This window comes from Taudactylus pleione, unplaced genomic scaffold, assembly GCF_031769625.1.
Source record: "Taudactylus pleione unplaced genomic scaffold, aTauple2 ptg001947l, whole genome shotgun sequence".
NCBI lineage: Eukaryota > Metazoa > Chordata > Amphibia > Anura > Myobatrachidae > Taudactylus > Taudactylus pleione.
Genome location: NW_028286343.1, coordinates 159,563 through 186,249, shown reverse-complemented (window position 1 = coordinate 186,249; position 26,687 = coordinate 159,563). Strand labels below are relative to the sequence as shown.

The 26,687-nt window shown below is 40.1% G+C and overlaps 1 protein-coding gene across 1 annotated transcript in view; it reads right to left on the bottom strand.

Moving 5' to 3' along the window:
- The window catches only part of LOC148436146 (protocadherin-16-like), a gene marked incomplete at both ends in the record, with an annotated part of 191,250 nt that overhangs the window by 13,337 nt on the left and 151,226 nt on the right, over positions 1-26,687 (bottom strand). The window contains 7 exons of the mRNA XM_088465269.1: positions 1,491-1,621; positions 2,188-2,342; positions 9,153-9,364; positions 11,354-11,467; positions 11,971-12,840; positions 13,030-13,239; positions 13,342-13,467. Of these exons, the coding sequence (XP_088321395.1) occupies positions 1,491-1,621; positions 2,188-2,342; positions 9,153-9,364; positions 11,354-11,467; positions 11,971-12,840; positions 13,030-13,239; positions 13,342-13,467 (1,818 nt within the window). The remainder of the gene's footprint in view (positions 1-1,490; positions 1,622-2,187; positions 2,343-9,152; positions 9,365-11,353; positions 11,468-11,970; positions 12,841-13,029; positions 13,240-13,341; positions 13,468-26,687) is intronic.

Genomic DNA, 26,687 nt, shown 5'->3' with positions numbered 1-26,687 from the left:
GCTCCCCTGTCTGTGTACTGCTCTGACACTGCAAGTGCTCCCCTGTCTGTGTACTGCTCTTGTTGATTGATCTTTGTTGATCAGAACACTTCAGACTGGATCAGCTCGGGTACATTGTAATTTTGTCCTCATTCATTTTGTATTGCCTTTTCCAATTGTCACATCTATCCACTTTAATCATTTGTTTAAAAACTAATTCCTACACCCACTACTCACATACCTCTCCTTTATATATCACTTTTGGAGCTGTGCTCATACATTAGCAGCACTGTTCTTTACATGTATTTTTGAACATTTAACAACTTTAATCCACACTGACTCTATATCTCACAGCCTCCACTCCAGTTTACATCTCAATTATTACCTTGTCCACAGCATGAACACCCTTACTTCACACAACCCCCATATTCTATGTCCACATAATCCTCTACTTTATCCATCCCTCTCTTCCCCCTCCTGTTTCCTCCACTTGCTGTTCTTCCTTTTTTTTCTCTCATCAGTCTGCTTCCAACCCTCTGCTTCTTTCCCCCACCTCTCCTATACCTCCACTCTCAACCACCTCCCTCCATGGTCTTGTTACCCCACTACTAAGCCCCATTCCCTCCTCGTTCTGTCTGTCACCTCCAGGGCTGCCAAGAGAAATTCTGGGCCCGGGTACTGCAACATCCTGTGGGACCACATCATGTATGGCTGCACCCATTTGTGAGTGGGTCTAGCATGAGATGCACCCACTCACAGGAGCATGGCATAGCACCCAGCAGCTGGAACTAAAGTAGTCACTACTGTATTAGGATGGCGGGACAGTCCCATAATAGCTGCATTTCTTGTCAGGCTGTATATAGATGCTAAAATGTAACACACAAATTAAAGTGCTTCTACTTTACTTTGTACATCTCTCATGTAAATAACACAAACAATCTATTTTCTATCATAGAGATAGATGTATGAATGACTTAATTTTTACATAACATCAGGTCATCTTATACACACACATTCCGCAGCACATATCCTAACCCACTGCTCCATGCTCCTTCTTCACTATCTACCCCTCTGTGTCGTCCCTGTCTATCTGCCCTTCCCCTTTAGAATGTAAGCTCTCACGAGCAGGGCCCTCATCCTCACGTGTTTCTCCTCCCCTTACTTATAGTATCATTTACTCCTAACTCCCCACAACGGCACCTAACACCTGGTTGCTCATGTCCTGCTGCTTGTGTTTTGCAGCTGAGTTTATAACCTTGTCCTTGTCCTGCATTGTTTTGTATTACTATTAACTGTTTTTCTTGTGTGCTCATTTATGTACTGTGTAAGGCGCTGCGGAACCTTTGTGGCGCCATATAAATAAAGGATAATAATAATAATAATAATAATAATACTCTATTAATGATTATTTGCTGATGCTCCTATATATGAATAAGACTGTTCAGTAAGATCTGGGGAAGAGTCGTCAGGTAACAGTTCTGTGTAATGTAGGCAGGATCTAGTAACGTTACCTTCACGGACGCTCAGCTCCAACTGGAGGGGAATAGTCGGACTGTTATCATTTACATCCATTACCACCAGGGTGAGGGTAGCGGAGCCGGTGAGAGGAGGAGATCCCCGATCTGTTGCTGTCACAGTCAGCCTAGAAAAAAACATCACAAACATTAATTACAGAAGCATCTGGTGGACTTTCCACTCCTCCTATATCATGCTGGTTCCTCATTCATCCTATATACAGTAATGCAGCTTCCTCACTCCTCCTATATTCAGTAATGCAGCTTCCTCACTCCTCCTATATAATGCAGCTTCCTCACTCCTCCTATATAATGCAGGTTCCTCACTCCTCCTATATACAGTAATGCAGCTTCCTCACTCCTCCTGTATAATGCAGCTTCCTCACTCCTCCTATATAATGCAGCTTCCTCACTCCTCCTATATAATGCAGCTTCCTCACTCCTCCTATATAATGCAGCTTCCTCACTCCTCCTATATAATGCAGCTTCCTCACTCCTCCTATATAATGCAGGTTCCCCACATCCTATATAATGCAGCTTCCCCACATCCTATATTATGCTGGTTTCTCACTCATTATATTACAGTGTTGGTTCCTCAATATTTATATACATTTTGAGTTCCTCACTCACTATATACATAAATTAGATAATAAAACAATAATTATCAGGAAGAAGGGGGCTCTGGGATACTCACTGTGCTTCAGACCAGATCTCTCGGTCTAATATGGCAGCGGTTGTAACAACTCCAGTGTGGGGATCGATACGAAACAGATTCTTCATGGGCTGAAATTGCTCAAAAGCGTAAGTCACTTGTCCATTCAGTCCCTGGTCTGGATCTTCAGCAAGAACCTGGCAAACACAAACAATGGTCCAAACTGATCAATCAGAGCCCTCACCCGCTAATCACTGACTCAGAGCACTCACCCACTAAATACTGCCTCACGGCCCTCACCTGCTAATTACTGCCTCACGGCCCTCACCTGCTAATTACTGCCTCACGGCCCTCACCTGCTAATTACTGCCTCACGGCCCTCACCCGCTAATTACTGCCTCACAGCCCTAACCCGCTAATTACTGCCTCACAGCCCTAACCTGCTAATTACTGCCTCAGAGCCCTCACCTGCTAATTACTGCCTCACAGCCCTCACCTGCTAATTACTGCCACAGTGCCCTCACCTGCTAATTACTGCCTCAGTGCCCTCACCTGCTAATTACTGCCTCAGTGCCCTCACCTGCTAATTACTGCCGCAGAGCTCTCACTCACTGTCTGATTACTGGCTCAGAGCCCTCACCTGCTAATTACTGCCTCACAGCCCTCACCTGCTAATTACTGCCTCACAGCCCTCACCTGCTAATTACTGCCTCACAGCCCTCACCCGGTAATTACTGCCTCACAGCCCTCACCTGCTAATTACTGCCTCACAGCCCTCACCTGCTAATTACTGCCTCAGTGCCCTCACCTGCTAATTACCGCCTCAGTGCCCTCACCTGCTAATTACCGCCTCAGAGCCCTCACCTGCTAATTACTGCCTCACAGCCCTCACCTGCCAATTACTGCCTCACAGCCCTCACCTGCCAATTACTGCCTCACAGCCCTCACCTGCTAATTACTGCCTCACAGCCCTCACCCGCTGTCTGATTACTGGCTCAGAGCCCTCACCTGCTAATTACTGCCTCACAGCCCTCACCTGCTAATTACTGCCTCACAGCCCTCACCTGCTAATTACTGCCTCACAGCCCTCACCTGCTAATTACTGCCTCACAGCCCTCACCTGCTAATTACTGCCTCACAGCCCTCACCTGCTAATTACTGCCTCACAGCCCTCACCTGCTAATTACTGCCTCACAGCCCTCACCTGCTAATTACTGCCTCACAGCCCTCACCTGCTAATTACTGCTTCAGAGCCCTCACCTGCTAATTACTGCCTCACAGCCCTCACCTAATTACTGCCTCAGAGCCCTCACCTGCTAATTACTGCCTCACAGCCCTCACCTGCTAATTACTGCCTCAGAGCTCTCACCCGCTGTCTGATTACTGGCTCAGAGCCCTCACCTGCTAATTACTGCCTCACAGTCCTCACCTGCTAATTACTGCCTCACAGCCCTCACCTGCTAATTACTGCCTCACAGCCCTCACCTGCTAATTACTGCCTCACAGCCCTCACCCGCTAATTACTGCCTCACAGCCCTCACCTGCTAATTACTGCCTCACAGCCCTCACCTGCTAATTACTGCCTCAGAGCCCTCACCTGCTAATTACTGCCTCAGTGCCCTCACCTGCTAATTACTGCCTCAGAGCTCTCACCCGCTGTCTGATTACTGGCTCAGAGCCCTCACCTGCTAATTACTGCCTCACAGCCCTCACCCGCTAATTACTGCCTCACATCCCTCACCTGCTAATTACTGCCTCACAGCCCTCACCTGCTAATTACTGCCTCAGTGCCCTCACCTGCTAATTACTGCCTCAGAGCTCTCACCTGCTAATTACTGCCTCAGAGCCCTCACCTGCTAATTACTGCCTCACAGTCCTCACCTGCTAATTACTGCCTCACAGCCCTTACCTGCTAATTACTGCCTCACAGCCCTCACCTGCTAATTACTGCCTCACAGCCCTCACCTGCTAATTACTGCCTCACAGCCCTCACCTGCTAATTACTGCCTCACAGCCCTCACCCGCTAATTACTGCCTCACAGCCCTCACCTGCTAATTACTGCCTCACAGCCCTCACCTGCTAATTACTGCCTCAGAGCCCTCACCTGCTAATTACTGCCTCAGTGCCCTCACCTGCTAATTACTGCCTCAGAGCTCTCACCCGCTGTCTGATTACTGGCTCAGAGCCCTCACCTGCTAATTACTGCCTCACAGCCCTCACCCGCTAATTACTGCCTCACATCCCTCACCTGCTAATTACTGCCTCACAGCCCTCACCTGCTAATTACTGCCTCAGTGCCCTCACCTGCTAATTACTGCCTCAGAGCCCTCACCTGCTAATTACTGCCTCACAGCCCTCACCTGCTAATTACTGCCTCACAGCCCTCACCTGCTAATTACTGCCTCACAGCCCTCACCTGCTAATTACTGCCTCACAGCCCTCACCTGCTAATTACTGCCTCACAGCCCTCACCTGCTAATTACTGCTTCAGAGCCCTCACCTGCTAATTACTGCCTCAGAGCCCTCACCTGCTAATTACTGACTCAGAGCCCTCACCTGCTAATTATTGACTCACAGCCCTCACCTGCTAATTACTGCCTCACAGCCCTCACCTGCTAATTACTGCCTCACAGCCCTCACCTGCTAATTACTGCCTCACAGCCCTCACCTGCTAATTACTGCCTCACAGCCCTCACCTGCTAATTACTGCCTCACAGCCCTCACCTGCTAATTACTGCTTCAGAGCCCTCACCTGCTAATTACTGCTTCAGAGCCCTCACCTGCTAATTACTGCCTCACAGCCCTCACCTGCTAATTACTGTCTCAGAGCCCTCACCTGCTAATTACTGCCTCACAGCCCTCACCTGCTAATTACTGCCTCACAGCCCTCACCTGCTAATTACTGCCTCAGAGCCCTCACCTGCTAATTACTGACTCAGAGCCCTCACCTGCTAATTATTGACTCACAGCCCTCACCTGCTAATTACTGCCTCACAGCCCTCACCTGCTAATTACTGCCTCACAGCCCTCACCTGCTAATTACTGCCTCACAGCCCTCACCTGCTAATTACTGCCTCACAGCCCTCACCTGCTAATTACTGCCTCACAGCCCTCACCTGCTAATTACTGCCTCACAGCCCTCACCTGCTAATTACTGCTTCAGAGCCCTCACCTGCTAATTACTGCTTCAGAGCCCTCACCTGCTAATTACTGCCTCACAGCCCTCACCTGCTAATTACTGTCTCAGAGCCCTCACCTGCTAATTACTGCCTCACAGCCCTCACCTGCTAATTACTGCCTCACAGCCCTCACCTGCTAATTACTACCTCAGAGTCTTCACCTGCTAATTACTGCCTCAGAGCCCTCACCTGCTAATTACTGCCTCAGAGCTCTCACCTGCTAATTACTGCCTCAGAGCTCTCACCTGCTAATTACTGCCTCAGAGCCCTCACCTGCTAATTACTGCCTCACAGTCCTCACCTGCTAATTACTGCCTCACAGCCCTCACCTGCTAATTACTGCCTCACAGCCCTCACCTAATTACTGCCTCAGAGCCCTCACCCGCTAATTACTGCCTCACAGCCCTCACCCGCTAATTACTGCCTCACAGCCCTCACCTGCTAATTACTGCCTCACAGCCCTCACCTGTAATTACTGCCTCAGAGCCCTCACCTGCTAATTACTGCCTCACGGCCCTCACCTGCTAATTACTGCCTCAGAGCTCTCACCCGCTAATTACTGCCTCACAGCCCTCACCTGCTAATTACTGCCTCAGAGCCCTCACCTGCTAATTACTGCCTCACGGCCCTCACCTGCTAATTACTGCCTCAGAGCTCTCACCCGCTGTCTGATTACTGGCTCAGAGCCCTCACCTGCTAATTACTGCCTCAGTGCCCTCACCTGCTAATTACTGCCTCAGAGCCTCACCTGCTAATTACTGCCTCACAGCCCTCACCTGCTAATTACTGCCTCACAGCCCTCACCTGCTAATTACTGCCTCACAGCCCTCACCTGCTAAATACTGCCTCACGGCCCTCACCTGCTAATTACTGCCTCACGGCCCTCACCTGCTAATTACTGTCTCACGGCCCTCACCTGCTAATTACTGCCTCACGGCCCTCACCTGCTAATTACTGCCTCAGTGCCCTCACCTGCTAATTACTGCCTCACAGCCCTCACCTGCTAATTACTGCCTCACAGCCCTCAGCTGCTAATTACTGCCTCACAGCCCTCAGCTGCTAATTACTGCCTCACAGCCCTCACCTGCTAATTACTGCCTCAGAGCCCTCACCTGCTAATTACTGCCTCACAGCCCTCACCTGCTAATTACTGCCTCACAGCCCTCACCTGCTAATTACCGCCTCACAGCCCTCACCAAATTACTGCCTCACAGCCCTCACCTGCTAATTACTGCCTCACAGCCCTCACCTGCTAATTACTGCCTCACAGCCCTCACCTGCTAATTACTGCCTCACAGCCCTCACCTGCTAATTACTGCCTCACAGCCCTCACCTGCTAATTACTGCCTCACAGCCCTCACCTGCTAATTACTGCCTCAGAGCCCTCACCTGCTAATTACTGCCTCACAGCCCTCACCTGCTAATTACTGCCTCACAGCCCTCACCTGCTAATTACTGCCTCACAGCCCTCACCTGCTAATTACTGCCTCACAGCCCTCACCTGCTAATTACTGCCTCACAGCCCTCACCTGCTAATTACTGCCTCACAGCCCTCACCTGCTAATTACTGCCTCAGTGCCCTCACCTGCTAATTACTGCCTCACAGCCCTCACCTGCTAATTACTGCCTCACAGCCCTCACCTGCTAATTACTGCCTCACAGCCCTCACCTGCTAATTACTGCCTCAGAGCCCTCACCTGCTAATTACTGACTCAGAGCCCTCACCTGCTAATTACTGCCTCACAGCCCTCACCTGCTAATTACTGCCTCACAGCCCTCACCTGCTAATTACTGCCTCAGAGCCCTCACCTGCTAATTACTGACTCAGAGCCCTCACCTGCTAATTACTGCCTCACAGCCCTCACCTGCTAATTACTGACTCAGAGCCCTCACCTACTAATTACTGCCTCACAGTCCTCACCTAATTACTGCCTCAGAGCCCTCACCTGCTAATTACTGCCTCACAGCCCTCACCTGCTAATTACTGCCTCACAGCCCTCACCTGCTAATTACTGCCTCAGAGCCCTCACCTGCTAATTACTGCCTCAGTGCCCTCACCTGCTAATTACTGCCTCACAGCTCTCACCTGCTAATTACTGCCTCACAGCCCTCACCCGCTAATTACTGACTCAGAGCCCTCACCTGCTAATTACTGCCTCACAGTCCTCACCTAATTACTGCCTCAGAGCTCTCACCCGCTGTCTGATTACTGGCTCAGAGCCCTCACCTGCTAATTACTGCCTCAGAGCCCTCACCTGCTAATTACTGCCTCAGTGCCCTCACCTGCTAATTACTGCCTCACAGCCCTCACCTGCTAATTACTGCCTCACAGCCCTCACCCGCTAATTACTGCCTCACAGCCCTCACCTGCTAATTACTGCCTCACAGCCCTCACCTGCTAATTACTGCCTCACAGCCCTCACCTGCTAATTACTGCCTCACAGCCCTCACCTGCTAATTACTGCCTCAGAGCCCTCACCTGCTAATTACTGCCTCAGAGCCCTCACCTGCTAATTACTGCTTCAGAGCCCTCACCTGCTAATTACTGCCTCACAGCCCTCACCTAATTACTGCCTCAGAGCTCTCACCTGCTAATTACTGCCTCAGAGCTCTCACCCGCTGTCTGATTACTGGCTCACAGCCCTCACCTGCTAATTACTGCCTCACGGCCCTCACCTGCTACTTACTGCCTCACGGCCCTCACCTGCTAATTACTGTCTCACGGCCCTCACCCGCTGTCTGATTACTGGCTCACAGCCCTTACCCGCTGTCTGATTACTGGCTCACAGCCCTTACCCGCTGTCTGATTACTGGCTCAGAGCCCTTATCCGCTGTATGATTACTGGCTCACAGCCCTTACCCGCTGTCTGATTATTGCCTCACAGCCCTTACCCGCTGTCTGATTACTGGCTCAGAGACCTTACCCGCTGTCTGATTACTAGCTCAGAGACCTTACCCGCTGTCTGATTACTGGCTCAGAGCCCTTACCCGCTGTTTGATTACTGGCTCAGAGCCCTTACCCGCTGTCTGATTACTGGCTCAGAGCCCTTACCCGCTGTCTGATTACTGGCTCAGAGCCCTTACCCGCTGTCTGATTACTGGCTCAGAGCCCTTACCCGCTGTCTGATTACTGGCTCAGAGCCCTTACCCGCTGTCTGATTACTCAGAGCCCTTACCCACTGTCTGATTACTCAGAGCCCTTACCCGCTGTCTGATTACTGGCTCAGAGCCCTTACCTGCTGTCTGATTACTGGCTCAGAGCCCTTACCCGCTGTCTGATTACTGGCTCAGAGCCCTTACCCGCTGTCTGATTACTGGCTCACAGCCCTCACCTGCTGTCTGATTACTGGCTCACAGCCCTTACCCACTGTCTGATTACTGGCTCACAGCCCTTACCCGCTGTCTGATTACTCAGAGCCCTTACCCGCTGTCTGATTACTGGCTCACAGCCCTTACCCGCTGTCTGATTACTGGCTCACAGCCCTTACCCGCTGTCTGATTACTGGCTCAGAGCCCTTACCCGCTGTCTGATTACTGGCTCAGAGCCCTTACCCGCTGTCTGATTACTGGCTCACAGCCCTTACCCGCTGTCTGATTACTGGCTCAGAGCCCTTACCCGCTGTCTGATAACTGGCTGAGAGCCCTTACCCACTGTCTGATTACTGGCTCAGAGCCCTTACCCGCTGTCTGATTACCGGCTCAGGATAATGGTCGTTGTATGTTGCTCTAGTAACGCTATACGTTGCTCACGGTGATTATAAGCAGTTTTGTGATTACAGATTAGGTCACGTTCCTTTATTTCCCCTACCGTGTGATTGGCTGCTTACCTGTATGATGCGACTCCCATCAGCCTGTGCCTCTCTGATGTAAGCAGTATAGTGCGGAAGCTGGAAGCGTGGCGCATTGTCATTGGCGTCCTGCAGGAGGATGGTGACGGTGGTAAATGTGTAATATTGTGTTGTCTCTCCCTGAACAACCAGTTTGTGTCGGGAGTTTTGTTCATAGTCCAACAATGCCGGGTTCCAGACTGTGATCTGCCCTGGGGGGAGGGAGCAGCGTCAGAGATTCCACATGTCCATTATATATTATATATATATATATATATATATATATATACACACACACTATTATCCCTGTGTGTACAAGTAGTATAAGGGTGGTGTAAGAGAGGAGGGGTCCGAATGCAGACGCAGGGGTCAGCGCACTGCTGATTGCAGACTCTGATGGTCGGGAACCAGCGCATGTACAGTACGGCTCCTGCGTCACTGAGTGCAGAGCGGCAGCAGACTGTGAATGATTGACAGTCTGCTGCCGTTTCTGGGTGGGGAGGGGGTGGCAATGGCTTCCGTTTACCAAAACTGCTGGCGTGTCACCACCATTGGGGGGGAGGGAAGAGGCCAGGACTTCCGTCAGATGATGAAAATTTCTTGACCTCTTTTCCTGAACTGCAATTACCCCATGGTCACCCAGCCGGCCGAGGAGGAGGCAGATAATCCGATGCTATGGTCATGGACGCTGTATGTGTAGTATGAATATAGTTGCAGATATAGAGAAAAAAAAATAAAAATAATATATATATATATATATATATATAATATATATGTGTGTGACGTCACCGTGAGTAGGTATAGTGTGACGTCACTGAGAGTAGGTGTATAGTGTGACTGTCACAGAGTAGGTATAGTGTGAGTGTTGCTGGGAGAAGGTGCAGTGTGAGTGTTGCTGGGAGAAGGTGCAGTGTGAGTGTTGCTGGGAGAATGTGCAGTGTGAGTGTTGCTGGGAGGAGGTGCAGTGTGAGTGTTGCTGGGAGGAGGTGCAGTGTGAGTGTTGCTGGGAGGAGGTGCAGTGTGAGTGTTGCTGGGAGAATGTGCAGTGTGAGTGTTGCTGGGAGAAGGTGTAGTGTGAGTGTTGCTGGGAGAAGGTGTAGTGTGAGTGTTGCTGGGAGAATGTGCAGTGTGAGTGTTGCTGGGAGAATATGTAGTGTGAGTGTTGCTGGGAGAATGTGCAGTGTGAGTGTTGCTGGGAGAAGGTGCAGTGTGAGTGTTGCTGGGAGAATATGTAGTGTGAGTGTTGCTGGGAGAAGGTGCAGTGTGACTGTTGCTGGAAGAAGGTGTAGTGTGAGTGTTGCTGGGAGAATGTGCAGTGTGAGTGTTGCTTGGAGAATGTGCAGTGTGAGTGTTGCTTGGAGAATGTGCAGTGTGAGTGTTGCTGGGAGAATGTGCAGTGTGAGTGTTGCTGGGAGAAGGTGCAGTGTGAGTGTTGCTGGGAATGATATATAAGGTGAGATGTGATAGGATCTGAGTTTTCTGTGAGGGCTTCTCGCACATTTAAAGGTCTCACAAACTCGCCAAATATAATATCCTGCAATCTTGTGAGTAGGAGGCTTTTACTGTACATTGAGCGAGTGTGTGAGAGAGTGTGTGAGCGCGCATGTGAGTGTGTGTGAGCGAGTGTGTGAGCGTGTGTAAGCGAGTGTGAGTGTGTGCGAGTGTGTGAGCGCGCATGTGAGTGTGTGTGAGCGAGTGTGTGAGCGTGTGTGAGTGTGTGCGAGTGTGTGTGTGCGAGTGTGTGTGTGCGCGTGTGTGTGTGAGCGAGTGTGTCTCAGTGTGTGAGCGAGTGTGAGAGTGTGTGAGCGAGTGTGAGAGTGTGCGTGTGTGTGCGAGTGTGTGTGAGTGTCTCAGGGTGTGAGCGAGTGTGAGAGTGTGCGTGTGCGAGCGAGTGTGTGTATGTGTGTGCTACTAGCATTAAAAGGCCCGAGTCACACAGAAGCCCTCACCAGTCAGTGAGATCAGTGAAGGTTTCTGTATTTTCAGAACCAACCCGTAGTATGAATTTTAGGGTGTGTACATATAATAGGAATACATAGGTAGGTATACAGAGATACACTGTGAATATGTGTAGTATGAGTATCACTGTAGGACCTGAGGTATGGATATTACTGTGAGTACCTGAGGTATGAATATAGCTGTGAGTGCCTGTATTATTAATATACTATGGAATGTTGGCTCCCTAAAGAGGAAGATGGTACCTGTACTTGGGTTGATGTTGAAAGCTGCATTTTCATTTCCGCTCAGGAAGCTGTAGCTGATCTTCCCAGAGGAGCCACCAGTGTGAGTAGCCCTCACTGCCCCAACCATCGATCCTGTTGGAGGAACACAACATGGTAAAAACATACAGTACTGTAGATAGCTATGGACAGTGATGGTATCAGAGAGGGGACAGTGATGGTATCAGAGAAGGGGCAGTGATGGTATCAGAGAAGGGGCAGTGATGGTATCAGAGAAGGGGCAGTGATGGTATCAGAGAAGGGGCAGTGATGGTATTAGAGAAGGGGCAGTGATGGTATTAGAGAAGGGGCAGTGATGGTATTAGACTGGAGAGAGTAATGGTGACAGTGATGGCATCAGACATAATTGTTCTGGTGTAAATTGAGGTTACTGACTCCATCCCTAGTTGCCCTCCACTAAACATTTTACCTGGAATGGAAATTATTATAAAGGTACAATGCAGGTTTATGTAAATGATAAATACAACACTAGTGGGCGCAGAAACAGGTGTTTTAATGACTTCTAATAAATACTTAAACTCAGACTGTTAATTGCTCTAACCCATTGTCCCACCACAGCAGGGGGTTCATTTATTTACCTTGTTGGCAATTTTCAGACAAGCTGAACTCAATGGCATCTCGTGGGAAACGTGGACCCCGTGATGCCTCGTCCCGCAGATGGATGACCAGAACAGCATTGGTGGATAGTGGCTGTTCTCCCAGGTCCGACGCCTGTACAAAAACTGTGCGCTCTCGTGGGCCCATCTCTTCCAGTGGTTCTAGTAGACGCACCTCACCGGTATAGGGGTCCACTGAAAATCCTCCTTTTGACGAATGTGGGGCCAACCGATATAAAATGGAGGCATTGGCACCAGCATCCTTGTCTTCTGCTCTCATTGCAGCCAATGTCCGCTTTAGAGGGGTGTTTCGGGATAGATTGAGATGAAATGGACTGCGCAAAAATGCAGGAGGATTATCATTTACATCCTTTACTATTATGGTCACAGAGGCTTCTGCACTACGTGGCCCACAGGGGTCAGAATCCATGACCCACGCCAGGAAGTTATAAGCAGCTCGACGTTCACGGTCAAGTTGAATGGCAGTTGTGATATGTCCTGTTAGAAGGTCTATATGGAAGGCTCCCTGCGTACCATTAGAGAGATGAAATGTAATCCGACCATTGGGACCGTGGTCAGGGTCTTGGGCAGTCAGCTGCAGGACTGTACTACCGACAGGGGTATCTTCTGGAACCTCTGCATTGAAGGCGGTTGCAGTGAAGGCAGGAGCATTGTCATTGAGATCTAGCAGCGAGACGGTGACAATTGTGGTGGCACTTAGAGATGGCGTGGCAGAATCGTGGGCTAACACTGTCAGTCGGTACTCGGACACAGACTCCCGGTCCAAAGCTCTAGATGTTGACAGTACTCCAGACTTTGAATCTAGAGAGAAGTCATGCGATGGGTCACCATCTATGGAAACAGAACAAAATGAGGTCTGTGACTGCACAACACAGGTCCGTCCGTGCCAATATGGCATCATGGAAAAGATCAGCAGCTACTGTGCCCATGGTGGGCGGACTACCTGTACTTGGTGTGTTTCCAACATGCAATAGTTCATGTGTGATATGTAACGTGTCTAGAACTGAAATGATCACTTACCTATCAGCAGGTAATTCAGATGCCCATTGCTGCCAGTGTCTGGGTCCCAAGCACTGAGAACACATAGAGTACTGGGCTCCTGGTTTTCAGGGACTTCTAGGAACACATTGTCACTCTCAAACTTAGGAGTATTGTCATTTTCATCAGCGACTGTGATGTGTACCCTGATCTCAGACACACGCAGTGGTGAGCCTCCGTCCCGAGCGTATACTGCAATACATGATGGAGTATGTAGTCACTATGTACATGTCAGTATGGAGTGTATGTGTGAGATTTAGTGGTAGCATCAGGTCACGTATAGTCTGTATTCACCTGTCAGCTTATACATCTGCTTCAGCTCTCGGTCAAGTGGCCGTTTGGTGGTTAGTATTCCAGTCTCAGCATCAAGTGAGAACTCATCACCAGTGACCCCACCATACGTGATACGTCCGCCAGGACCTACAGCAACAAATAGCATTATAGGATGAAAGAGGGCAACCTTTCATATAATATATACAACATTTAGCAACATTTTGAAAGGTCCCCTGTCCGAATGCTTCTAGAGACTCCTTTCTCACCACCAGTTCATTTTGTGCCCCATAGTAATGTTCCTTTTATGTCCCATATTAGGGCTTTAGCTCTTTTTATGTCTCTTAGTAGTGCTCTAGTTTTCAATATGGCACATTGTAGTGTTGCCAGTATACATTATGCCACACAGAGCACTCAATTCACATTATGCCCTACAGTGTTCCCAGTACATATTATGTCACAATGAAGTGTACTCAGATCATAATGCCACATTGTAGTGCATCCAGTTCATATTATGCCACTAGTTCATTTTATGCCACATTGTAATGCTCTCATTTCATATTATGCCACACTGTAGTGCCCACATGCCATACAGTGCAACAAATTAATGCCCCAATTTATATTATGCCACATCACAATGCTCCCAGTTAAAATTATGCCACATTAATGTGCCCTCAGTTCCTATTATGCCACATTAGTGTCTGCTGTTCATATTATGCCATACTATAGTGCCTCCAGTTCATATTATGCCATATAATAGTGCGTCCAGTCCATATTCTGCCACATTACAGTGTACCCTTTTCATATTATGCCATACTATAGTGCCTCCAATTCATATTATGCCATACGATAGTACGTCCAGTTCATATTGTGCCACATTAGTGTACCCTGTTCATATTATGCCATACTATAGTGCCTCCAGTTCATATTCTGCCATATTACAGTGTACCCTGTTCATATTATGCCATACTATAGTGCCTCCAGTTCATATTCTGCAATATTACAGTTTACCCTGTTCATATTATGCCATACTATAGTGCCTCCAGTTCATATTATGCCACATTACAGTGTCCCCTGTTCATATTATGCCATACTATAGTGCCTCCGGTTCATATTCTGCCATATTACAGTGTACCCTGTTCATATTATGCCATACTATAGTGCCTCCAGTTCATATTCTGCCATATTACAGTTTACCCTGTTCATATTATGCCATACTATAGTGCTTCCAGTTCATAATATGCCACTTTACAGTGCCCCTGTTAATTTTATGAAACATTATAGTGTCTTCCAGGTCATATTATACCACATTGCAGTACCCAGTTCAGATGATGCCACCTTACAGGCTCCACTTACTATTATAACAGCCACTATACAACTACACTCATTGAAAATGGGATGTCATCCCATTTAGGCCTTGTGATGGATCAAAATTCTCAAATCATCAACATTTGAACCACAATCTAATAATCCATCAATAGAAACGTTTATACGCATGTTACAGAAGGGAATACTGACTATCTGGACAATCACCAGTCCAATCTAATTCAACAGACACAGAAAGAAAAGCCTTAAAAAATGTATTTGGCCGGTGATCAATCAATTGTATTCCGATCTGCGGACAAAGGAGGCGCAATTGTCATTCAAGATCATAAGGATTACAAACTAGAGATACAGAGACAACTGAATGACACAAAAGTATATAAAATCCTCCCAAGAGATCCAACTACTACAGTATGTCCAAGCAACAATTACAGGAGAATCTTACAGACGCAGAGATGTCTAAGGCACTTATTCCATAACACCCAATAGTACTGTACCATATACAAATCCCAAAATACATACATACAATCAGCCACCAGGAAGGCGGCTTGTAACAGATAGAGGATCAGTATTCCAGCTTGTTTCAATGTATTTAGAATTTTAGATTCACTATTACAACCGTGTATAACAAAATCCTAAAAAATTTTTTGCTAGGTACAACTACACTATTAAATAAATTTGGGAAGTATTCCGTCATTACCAGAAAATTGCTGGCTAATTAGTGCCGATGTTACCAGTTTATACCCGGGCATCCCTCGCAATCAGAACCTGATAATGGTACATACTACAGTAGGTTCTCACAGAATAATTTAGATTACAATGGTCCTGATGTCTGACGATTTATGGATTTTCTGGTCAGGCCCTGACCCACTGTTTGGACACTTACCTACAATATGAGACCAGCATGAATGAATTTTCTGGATGTGCAAAGCGTTTATGAGATACTGTTTTCTTATGTTTTATTTGAGGGGAATCAGAATGTACCCCCTTTTTTAGGACAAATAAATGATGTGAGGTGGCACTTTATCAGACACAAGGCAATAAGGATTAATAACCTATTTTAATCACAATCACAATAAAAATGCAAAACACACATATCCTAAAAAAACATTCACATGTACATATTAAATATCCAAACAGTAAACTAAATCTCAGCAGGGGCCTGAAAGATGGCCTATATATCCTGATTCCACACGGTACTAAACAAATTGGTGCCTGTGTTCTTTCAAATAATTGAAAGTTAATATTTATTACAATGATTCTATAATGTAGGTGAATATGTTGCAGTACAGTTAATACCTTACTGTATTAAAGTTCTAGTGACACTTCTAAAAGATCCTTTTTATAGAATGTCCTGAATGGATTTCATATACAGGTTGAGTCTCCCATATCCAAATATTCCAAAATACGGAATATTTTTATCATGACTGAAAAAGTGAAACCTTTGCTTTCTGATGATTAAATGTACACAAACTTTGTTTAAAGCACAAAATTATTAAAAATATTGTATAAAATGACCTGCATTCTGTGTGTATAAGGTGTATATAGAACATAAATGCATTCTGTGTGTATAAGGTGTATATAGAACATAAATGCATTCTGTGTATATAAGGTGTATATAGAACATAAATGCATTCTGTGTATATAAGGTGTATATAGAACATAAATACATTCTGTGTATATAAGGTGTATATAGAACATAAATGCATTCTGTGTGTATAAGGTGTATATAGAACATAAATGCATTCTGTGTGTATAAGGTGTATATAGAACATAAATGCATTCTGTGTGTATAAGGTGTATATAGAACATAAATGCATTCTGTGTATATAAGGTATATATAGAACATAAATGCATTCTGTGTGTATAAGGTGTATATAGAACATAAATACATTCTGTGTATATAAGGTGTATATAGAACATAAATACATTCTGTGTGTATAAGGTGTATATAGAACATAAATGCATTCTGTGTGTATAAGGTATATATAGAACATAAATGCATTCTGTGTGTATAAGGTGTATATAGAACATAAATGCATTCTGTGTGTATAAGGTGTATATAGAACATAAATGCATTCTGTGTGTATAAGGTGTATATAGAACATAAATGCATTCTGTGTGTATAAGGTGTATATAGCACATAAATGCATTCTGTGTGTATAAGGTGTATATAGAACATAAATGCATTCTGTGTGTATAAGGTGTATATAGAACATAAATACATTCTGTGTATATAAGGTGTATATAGAACATAAATACATTCTGTGTATAAGGTATATATAGAACATAAATGCATTCTGTGTGTATAAGGTGTATATAGAACATAAATGCATTCTGTGTGTATAAGGTGTATATAGATCATAAATGCATTCTGTGTGTATAAGGTGTATATAGAACATAAATACATTCTGTGTATATAAGGTGTATATAGAACATAAATACATTCTGTGTATATAAGGTGTATATAGAACATAAATGCATTCTGTGTGTATAAGGTGTATATAGAACATAAATGCATTCTGTGTGTATAAGGTGTATATAGAACATAAATGCATTCTGTGTATATAAGGTGTATATAGAACATAAATGCATTCTGTGTGTATAAGGTGTATATAGAACATAAATGCATTCTGTGTGTATAAGGTGTATATAGCACATAAATGCATTCTGTGTGTATAAGGTGTATATAGCACATAAATGCATTCTGTGTGTATAAGGTGTATATAGAACATAAATGCATTCTGTGTATATAAGGTATATATAGAACATAAATGCATTCTGTGTGTATAAGGTGTATATAGAACATAAATACATTCTGTGTATATAAGGTGTATATAGAACATAAATACATTCTGTGTGTATAAGGTGTATATAGAACATAAATGCATTCTGTGTGTATAAGGTATATATAGAACATAAATGCATTCTGTGTGTATAAGGTGTATATAGAACATAAATGCATTCTGTGTGTATAAGGTGTATATAGCACATAAATACATTCTGTGTATATAAGGTGTATATAGAACATAAATGCATTCTGTGTGTATAAGGTGTATATAGAACATAAATGCATTCTGTGTGTATAAGGTGTATATAGAACATAAATACATTCTGTGTATATAAGGTGTATATAGAACATAAATACATTCTGTGTATAAGGTGTATATAGAACATAAATACATTCTGTGTATATAAGGTGTATATAGAACATAAATGCATTCTGTGTGTATAAGGTGTATATAGAACATAAATGCATTCTGTGTGTATAAGGTGTATATAGATCATAAATGCATTCTGTGTGTATAAGGTGTATATAGAACATAAATACATTCTGTGTATATAAGGTGTATATAGAACATAAATGCATTCTGTGTGTATAAGGTGTATATAGAACATAAATGCATTCTGTGTGTATAAGGTGTATATAGAACATAAATGCATTCTGTGTGTATAAGGTGTATATAGAACATAAACGCATTCTGTGTGTATAAGGTGTATATAGAACATACATGCATTCTGTGTGTATAAGGTGTATATAGCACATAAATGCATTCTGTGTGTATAAGGTGTATATAGCACATAAATGCATTCTGTGTGTATAAGGTGTATATAGAACATAAATGCATTCTGTGTGTATAAGGTGTATATAGAACATAAATACATTCTGTGTATAAGGTGTATATAGAACATAAATGCATTCTGTGTGTATAAGGTGTATATAGAACATAAATACATTCTGTGTGTATAAGGTGTATATAGAACATAAATACATTCTGTGTGTATAAGGTGTATATAGAACATAAATGCATTCTGTGTGTATAAGGTATATATAGAACATAAATGCATTCTGTGTGTATAAGGTGTATATAGAACATAAATGCATTCTGTGTGTATAAGGTGTATATAGAACATAAATACATTCTGTGTATATAAGGTGTATATAGAACATAAATACATTCTGTGTGTATAAGGTGTATATAGAACATAAATGCATTCTGTGTGTATAAGGTATATATAGAACATAAATGCATTCTGTGTGTATAAGGTGTATATAGAACATAAATGCATTCTGTGTGTATAAGGTGTATATAGAACATAAATGCATTCTGTGTATATAAGGTATATATAGAACATAAATGCATTCTGTGTGTATAAGGTGTATATAGAACATAAATACATTCTGTGTATATAAGGTGTATATAGAACATAAATACATTCTGTGTGTATAAGGTGTATATAGAACATAAATGCATTCTGTGTGTATAAGGTATATATAGAACATAAATGCATTCTGTGTGTATAAGGTGTATATAGCACATAAATGCATTCTGTGTGTATAAGGTGTATATAGCACATAAATGCATTCTGTGTGTATAAGGTGTATATAGAACATAAATGCATTCTGTGTGTATAAGGTGTATATAGAACATAAATACATTCTGTGTATATAAGGTGTATATAGAACATAAATACATTCTGTGTATAAGGTATATATAGAACATAAATGCATTCTGTGTGTATAAGGTATATATAGAACATAAATGCATTCTGTGTATATAAGGTGTATATAGAACATAAATGCATTCTGTGTGTATAAGGTGTATATAGAACATAAACGCATTCTGTGTGTATAAGGTGTATATAGAACATAAATGCATTCTGTGTGTATAAGGTGTATATAGAACATAAATGCATTCTGTGTGTATAAGGTATATATAGAACATAAACGCATTCTGTGTGTATAAGGTGTATATAGAACATAAATACATTCTGTGTATATAAGGTGTATATAGAACATAAACGCATTCTGTGTGTATAAGGTGTATATAGAACATAAATGCATTCTGTGTGTATAAGGTGTATATAGAACATAAATACATTCTGTGTATATAAGGTGTATATAGAACATAAATACATTCTGTGTATAAGGTATATATAGAACATAAATGCATTCTGTGTGTATAAGGTGTATATAGAACATAAATGCATTCTGTGTATATAAGGTGTATATAGAACATAAATACATTCTGTGTATAAGGTATATATAGAACATAAATGCATTCTGTGTGTATAAGGTGTATATAGATCATAAATGCATTCTGTGTGTATAAGGTGTATATAGAACATAAATACATTCTGTGTGTATAAGGTGTATATAGAACATAAATGCATTCTGTGTGTATAAGGTGTATATAGAACATAAATACATTCTGTGTATATAAGGTGTATATAGAACATAAATACATTCTGTGTATATAAGGTGTATATAGAACATAAATACATTCTGTGTATATAAGGTGTATATAGAACATAAATGCATTCTGTGTGTATAAGGTGTATATAGAACATAAATGCATTCTGTGTGTATAAGGTGTATATAGAACATAAATGCATTCTGTGTATATAAGGTGTATATAGAACATAAATACATTCTGTGTGTATAAGGTGTATATAGAACATAAATACATTCTGTGTGTATAAGGTGTATATAGAACATAAATGCATTCTGTGTATATAAGGTGTATATAGAACATAAATGCATTCTGTGTGTATAAGGTGTATATAGCACATAAATGCATTCTGTGTGTATAAGGTGTATATAGAACATAAATGCATTCTGTGTGTATAAGGTGTATATAGAACATAAATACATTCTGTGTATATAAGGTGTATATAGAACATAAATACATTCTGTGTATAAGGTATATATAGAACATAAATGCATTCTGTGTGTATAAGGTGTATATAGAACATAAATGCATTCTGTGTGTATAAGGTGTATATAGATCATAAATGCATTCTGTGTATATAAGGTGTATATAGAACATAAATACATTCTGTGTGTATAAGGTGTATATAGAACATAAATGCATTCTGTGTGTATAAGGTGTATATAGCACATAAATGCATTCTGTGTGTATAAGGTGTATATAGAACATAAATGCATTCTGTGTGTATAAGGTATATATAGAACATAAATGCATTCTGTGTGTATAAGGTGTATATAGAACATAAATACATTCTGTGTATATAAGGTGTATATAGAACATAAATACATTCTGTGTATAAGGTATATATAGAACATAAATGCATTCTGTGTGTATAAGGTGTATATAGAACATAAATACATTCTGTGTGTATAAGGTATATATAGAACATAAATGCATTCTGTGTATATAAGGTGTATATAGAACATAAATACATTCTGTGTGTATAAGGTATATATAGAACATAAATGCATTCTGTGTGTATAAGGTGTATATAGAACATAAATACATTCTGTGTATATAAGGTGTATATAGAACATAAATGCATTCTGTGTGTATAAGGTGTATATAGAACATAAATGCATTCTGTGTATATAAGGTGTATATAGAACATAAACGCATTCTGTGTGTATAAGGTGTATATAGAACATAAATGCATTCTGTGTGTATAAGGTGTATATAGAACATAAACGCATTCTGTGTGTATAAGGTGTATATAGAACATAAACGCATTCTGTGTGTATAAGGTGTATATAGAACATAAATGCATTCTGTGTGTATAAGGTGTATATAGAACATAAATACATTCTGTGTATATAAGGTGTATATAGAACATAAATACATTCTGTGTATAAGGTGTATATAGAACATAAATGCATTCTGTGTGTATAAGGTGTATATAGAACATAAATACATTCTGTGTGTATAAGGTGTATATAGAACATAAATACATTCTGTGTGTATAAGGTGTATATAGAACATAAATGCATTCTGTGTGTATAAGGTGTATATAGAACATAAATGCATTCTGTGTGTATAAGGTGTATATAGAACATAAATGCATTCTGTGTGTATAAGGTGTATATAGAACATAAATGCATTCTGTGTATATAAGGTGTATATAGAACATAAATACATTCTGTGTGTATAAGGTGTATATAGAACATAAATACATTCTGTGTGTATAAGGTGTATATAGAACATAAATGCATTCTGTGTGTATAAGGTGTATATAGCACATAAATGCATTCTGTGTGTATAAGGTGTATATAGAACATAAATGCATTCTGTGTGTATAAGGTGTATATAGAACATAAATACATTCTGTGTATATAAGGTGTATATAGAACATAAATACATTCTGTGTATAAGGTATATATAGAACATAAATGCATTCTGTGTGTATAAGGTGTATATAGAACATAAATGCATTCTGTGTGTATAAGGTGTATATAGATCATAAATGCATTCTGTGTATATAAGGTGTATATAGAACATAAATACATTCTGTGTGTATAAGGTGTATATAGAACATAAATGCATTCTGTGTGTATAAGGTGTATATAGCACATAAATGCATTCTGTGTGTATAAGGTGTATATAGAACATAAATGCATTCTGTGTGTATAAGGTATATATAGAACATAAATGCATTCTGTGTGTATAAGGTGTATATAGAACATAAATACATTCTGTGTATATAAGGTGTATATAGAACATAAATACATTCTGTGTATAAGGTATATATAGAACATAAATGCATTCTGTGTGTATAAGGTGTATATAGAACATAAATACATTCTGTGTGTATAAGGTATATATAGAACATAAATGCATTCTGTGTATATAAGGTGTATATAGAACATAAATACATTCTGTGTGTATAAGGTATATATAGAACATAAATGCATTCTGTGTGTATAAGGTGTATATAGAACATAAATACATTCTGTGTATATAAGGTGTATATAGAACATAAATGCATTCTGTGTGTATAAGGTGTATATAGAACATAAACGCATTCTGTGTATATAAGGTGTATATAGAACATAAACGCATTCTGTGTGTATAAGGTGTATATAGAACATAAATGCATTCTGTGTGTATAAGGTGTATATAGAACATAAATGCATTCTGTGTGTATAAGGTGTATATAGAACATAAACGCATTCTGTGTGTATAAGGTGTATATAGAACATAAATGCATTCTGTGTGTATAAGGTGTATATAGAACATAAATACATTCTGTGTATATAAGGTGTATATAGAACATAAATACATTCTGTGTATAAGGTGTATATAGAACATAAATGCATTCTGTGTGTATAAGGTGTATATAGAACATAAATACATTCTGTGTGTATAAGGTGTATATAGAACATAAATACATTCTGTGTGTATAAGGTGTATATAGAACATAAATGCATTCTGTGTGTATAAGGTGTATATAGAACATAAATGCATTCTGTGTGTATAAGGTGTATATAGAACATAAATGCATTCTGTGTGTATAAGGTGTATATAGAACATAAATGCATTCTGTGTATATAAGGTGTATATAGAACATAAATACATTCTGTGTATAAGGTATATATAGAACATAAATGCATTCTGTGTGTATAAGGTGTATATAGATCATAAATGCATTCTGTGTGTATAAGGTGTATATAGAACATAAATACATTCTGTGTATATAAGGTGTATATAGAACATAAATACATTCTGTGTATATAAGGTGTATATAGAACATAAATGCATTCTGTGTGTATAAGGTGTATATAGAACATAAATGCATTCTGTGTATATAAGGTGTATATAGAACATAAATGCATTCTGTGTGTATAAGGTGTATATAGAACATAAATGCATTCTGTGTGTATAAGGTGTATATAGAACATAAATGCATTCTGTGTGTATAAGGTGTATATAGAACATAAATACATTCTGTGTATATAAGGTGTATATAGAACATAAATGCATTCTGTGTGTATAAGGTGTATATAGAACATAAATGCATTCTGTGTATATAAGGTGTATATAGAACATAAATGCATTCTGTGTGTATAAGGTGTATATAGAACATAAATGCATTCTGTGTGTATAAGGTGTATATAGAACATAAATGCATTCTGTGTGTATAAGGTGTATATAGAACATAAATGCATTCTGTGTATATAAGGTGTATATAGAACATAAATACATTCTGTGTGTATAAGGTGTATATAGAACATAAATGCATTCTGTGTGTATAAGGTGTATATAGCACATAAATGCATTCTGTGTGTATAAGGTGTATATAGAACATAAATGCATTCTGTGTGTATAAGGTGTATATAGAACATAAATACATTCTGTGTATATAAGGTGTATATAGAACATAAATACATTCTGTGTATAAGGTATATATAGAACATAAATGCATTCTGTGTGTATAAGGTGTATATAGAACATAAATGCATTCTGTGTGTATAAGGTGTATATAGAACATAAATGCATTCTGTGTGTATAAGGTGTATATAGAACATAAATGCATTCTGTGTGTATAAGGTGTATATAGATCATAAATACATTCTGTGTGTATAAGGTGTATATAGAACATAAATACATTCTGTGTGTATAAGGTGTATATAGAACATAAATGCATTCTGTGTGTATAAGGTATATATAGATCATAAATACATTCTGTGTGTATAAGGTGTATATAGAACATAAATGCATTCTGTGTGTATAAGGTGTATATAGAACATAAATGCATTCTGTGTGTATAAGGTGTATATAGAACATAAATGCATTCTGTGTGTATAAGGTGTATATAGAACATAAATGCATTCTGTGTGTATAAGGTGTATATAGAACATAAATGCATTCTGTGTGTATAAGGTGTATATAGAACATAAATGCATTCTGTGTGTATAAGGTATATATAGATCATAAATACATTCTGTGTGTATAAGGTGTATATAGAACATAAATGCATTCTGTGTGTATAAGGTGTATATAGAACATAAATGCATTCTGTGTGTATAAGGTGTATATAGAACATAAATGCATTCTGTGTGTATAAGGTGTATATAGAACATAAATACATTCTGTGTATATAAGGTGTATATAGAACATAAATACATTCTGTGTATAAGGTATATATAGAACATAAATGCATTCTGTGTGTATAAGGTGTATATAGAACATAAATGCATTCTGTGTATATAAGGTGTATATAGAACATAAATACATTCTGTGTATAAGGTATATATAGAACATAAATGCATTCTGTGTGTATAAGGTGTATATAGATCATAAATGCATTCTGTGTGTATAAGGTGTATATAGAACATAAATACATTCTGTGTATATAAGGTGTATATAGAACATAAATACATTCTGTGTATATAAGGTGTATATAGAACATAAATGCATTCTGTGTGTATAAGGTGTATATAGAACATAAATGCATTCTGTGTATATAAGGTGTATATAGAACATAAATGCATTCTGTGTGTATAAGGTGTATATAGAACATAAATGCATTCTGTGTGTATAAGGTGTATATAGAACATAAATGCATTCTGTGTGTATAAGGTGTATATAGAACATAAATGCATTCTGTGTGTATAAGGTGTATATAGAACATAAATACATTCTGTGTGTATAAGGTGTATATAGAACATAAATGCATTCTGTGTGTATAAGGTGTATATAGAACATAAATGCATTCTGTGTGTATAAGGTGTATATAGAACATAAATACATTCTGTGTATATAAGGTGTATATAGAACATAAATACATTCTGTGTATATAAGGTGTATATAGAACATAAATGCATTCTGTGTGTATAAGGTGTATATAGAACATAAATGCATTCTGTGTATATAAGGTGTATATAGAACATAAATGCATTCTGTGTGTATAAGGTGTATATAGAACATAAATGCATTCTGTGTGTATAAGGTGTATATAGAACATAAATGCATTCTGTGTGTATAAGGTGTATATAGAACATAAATGCATTCTGTGTGTATAAGGTGTATATAGAACATAAATACATTCTGTGTGTATAAGGTGTATATAGAACATAAATGCATTCTGTGTGTATAAGGTGTATATAGAACATAAATGCATTCTGTGTGTATAAGGTGTATATAGAACATAAATACATTCTGTGTATATAAGGTGTATATAGAACATAAATGCATTCTGTGTGTATAAGGTGTATATAGAACATAAATGCATTCTGTGTGTATAAGGTGTATATAGAACATAAATGCATTCTGTGTATATAAGGTGTATATAGAACATAAATGCATTCTGTGTGTATAAGGTGTATATAGAACATAAATGCATTCTGTGTGTATAAGGTGTATATAGAACATAAATGCATTCTGTGTGTATAAGGTGTATATAGAACATAAATGCATTCTGTGTGTATAAGGTGTATATAGAACATAAATACATTCTGTGTGTATAAGGTGTATATAGAACATAAATGCATTCTGTGTGTATAAGGTGTATATAGAACATAAATGCATTCTGTGTGTATAAGGTGTATATAGAACATAAATACATTCTGTGTATATAAGGTGTATATAGAACATAAATGCATTCTGTGTGTATAAGGTGTATATAGAACATAAATGCATTCTGTGTGTATAAGGTGTATATAGAACATAAATGCATTCTGTGTGTATAAGGTGTATATAGAACATAAATGCATTCTGTGTGTATAAGGTGTATATAGAACATAAATGCATTCTGTGTGTATAAGGTGTATATAGAACATAAATGCATTCTGTGTGTATAAGGTGTATATAGAACATAAATGCATTCTGTGTGTATAAGGTGTATATAGAACATAAATGCATTCTGTAACATAAACTAAAAAAAATTTTGCAGACTAGAATGCGCTGATATAAACAAAAAAGTGAGTATCATATGTCATCAAAATACTTCCCTTAATAATATGGTCTGGATCATTCACGTCTCTGAATCCTTCTTCCTCCCTTATAAGTCCAGTGCCATAAAAAACATAATCAAAGGGATAGGGACTATAGTGTAGTATGTTTTAAACACGACAATTTTAATAAGAACATACAACAATGGTTCGTAACAGAATCCAAACATCAAACTGAAAAAATATTCTTTAAAAAATATATGAACTCCAGTTCATCTATATCATAAAAGTGCAGGTTTATAAGGTGGGTAATTACCGGGTTTCCCCTTGCATGCAGGCAAATAAAGGCTCAATCTGGTGGCCTCCGGAAGCTCCAATTTGATACCTT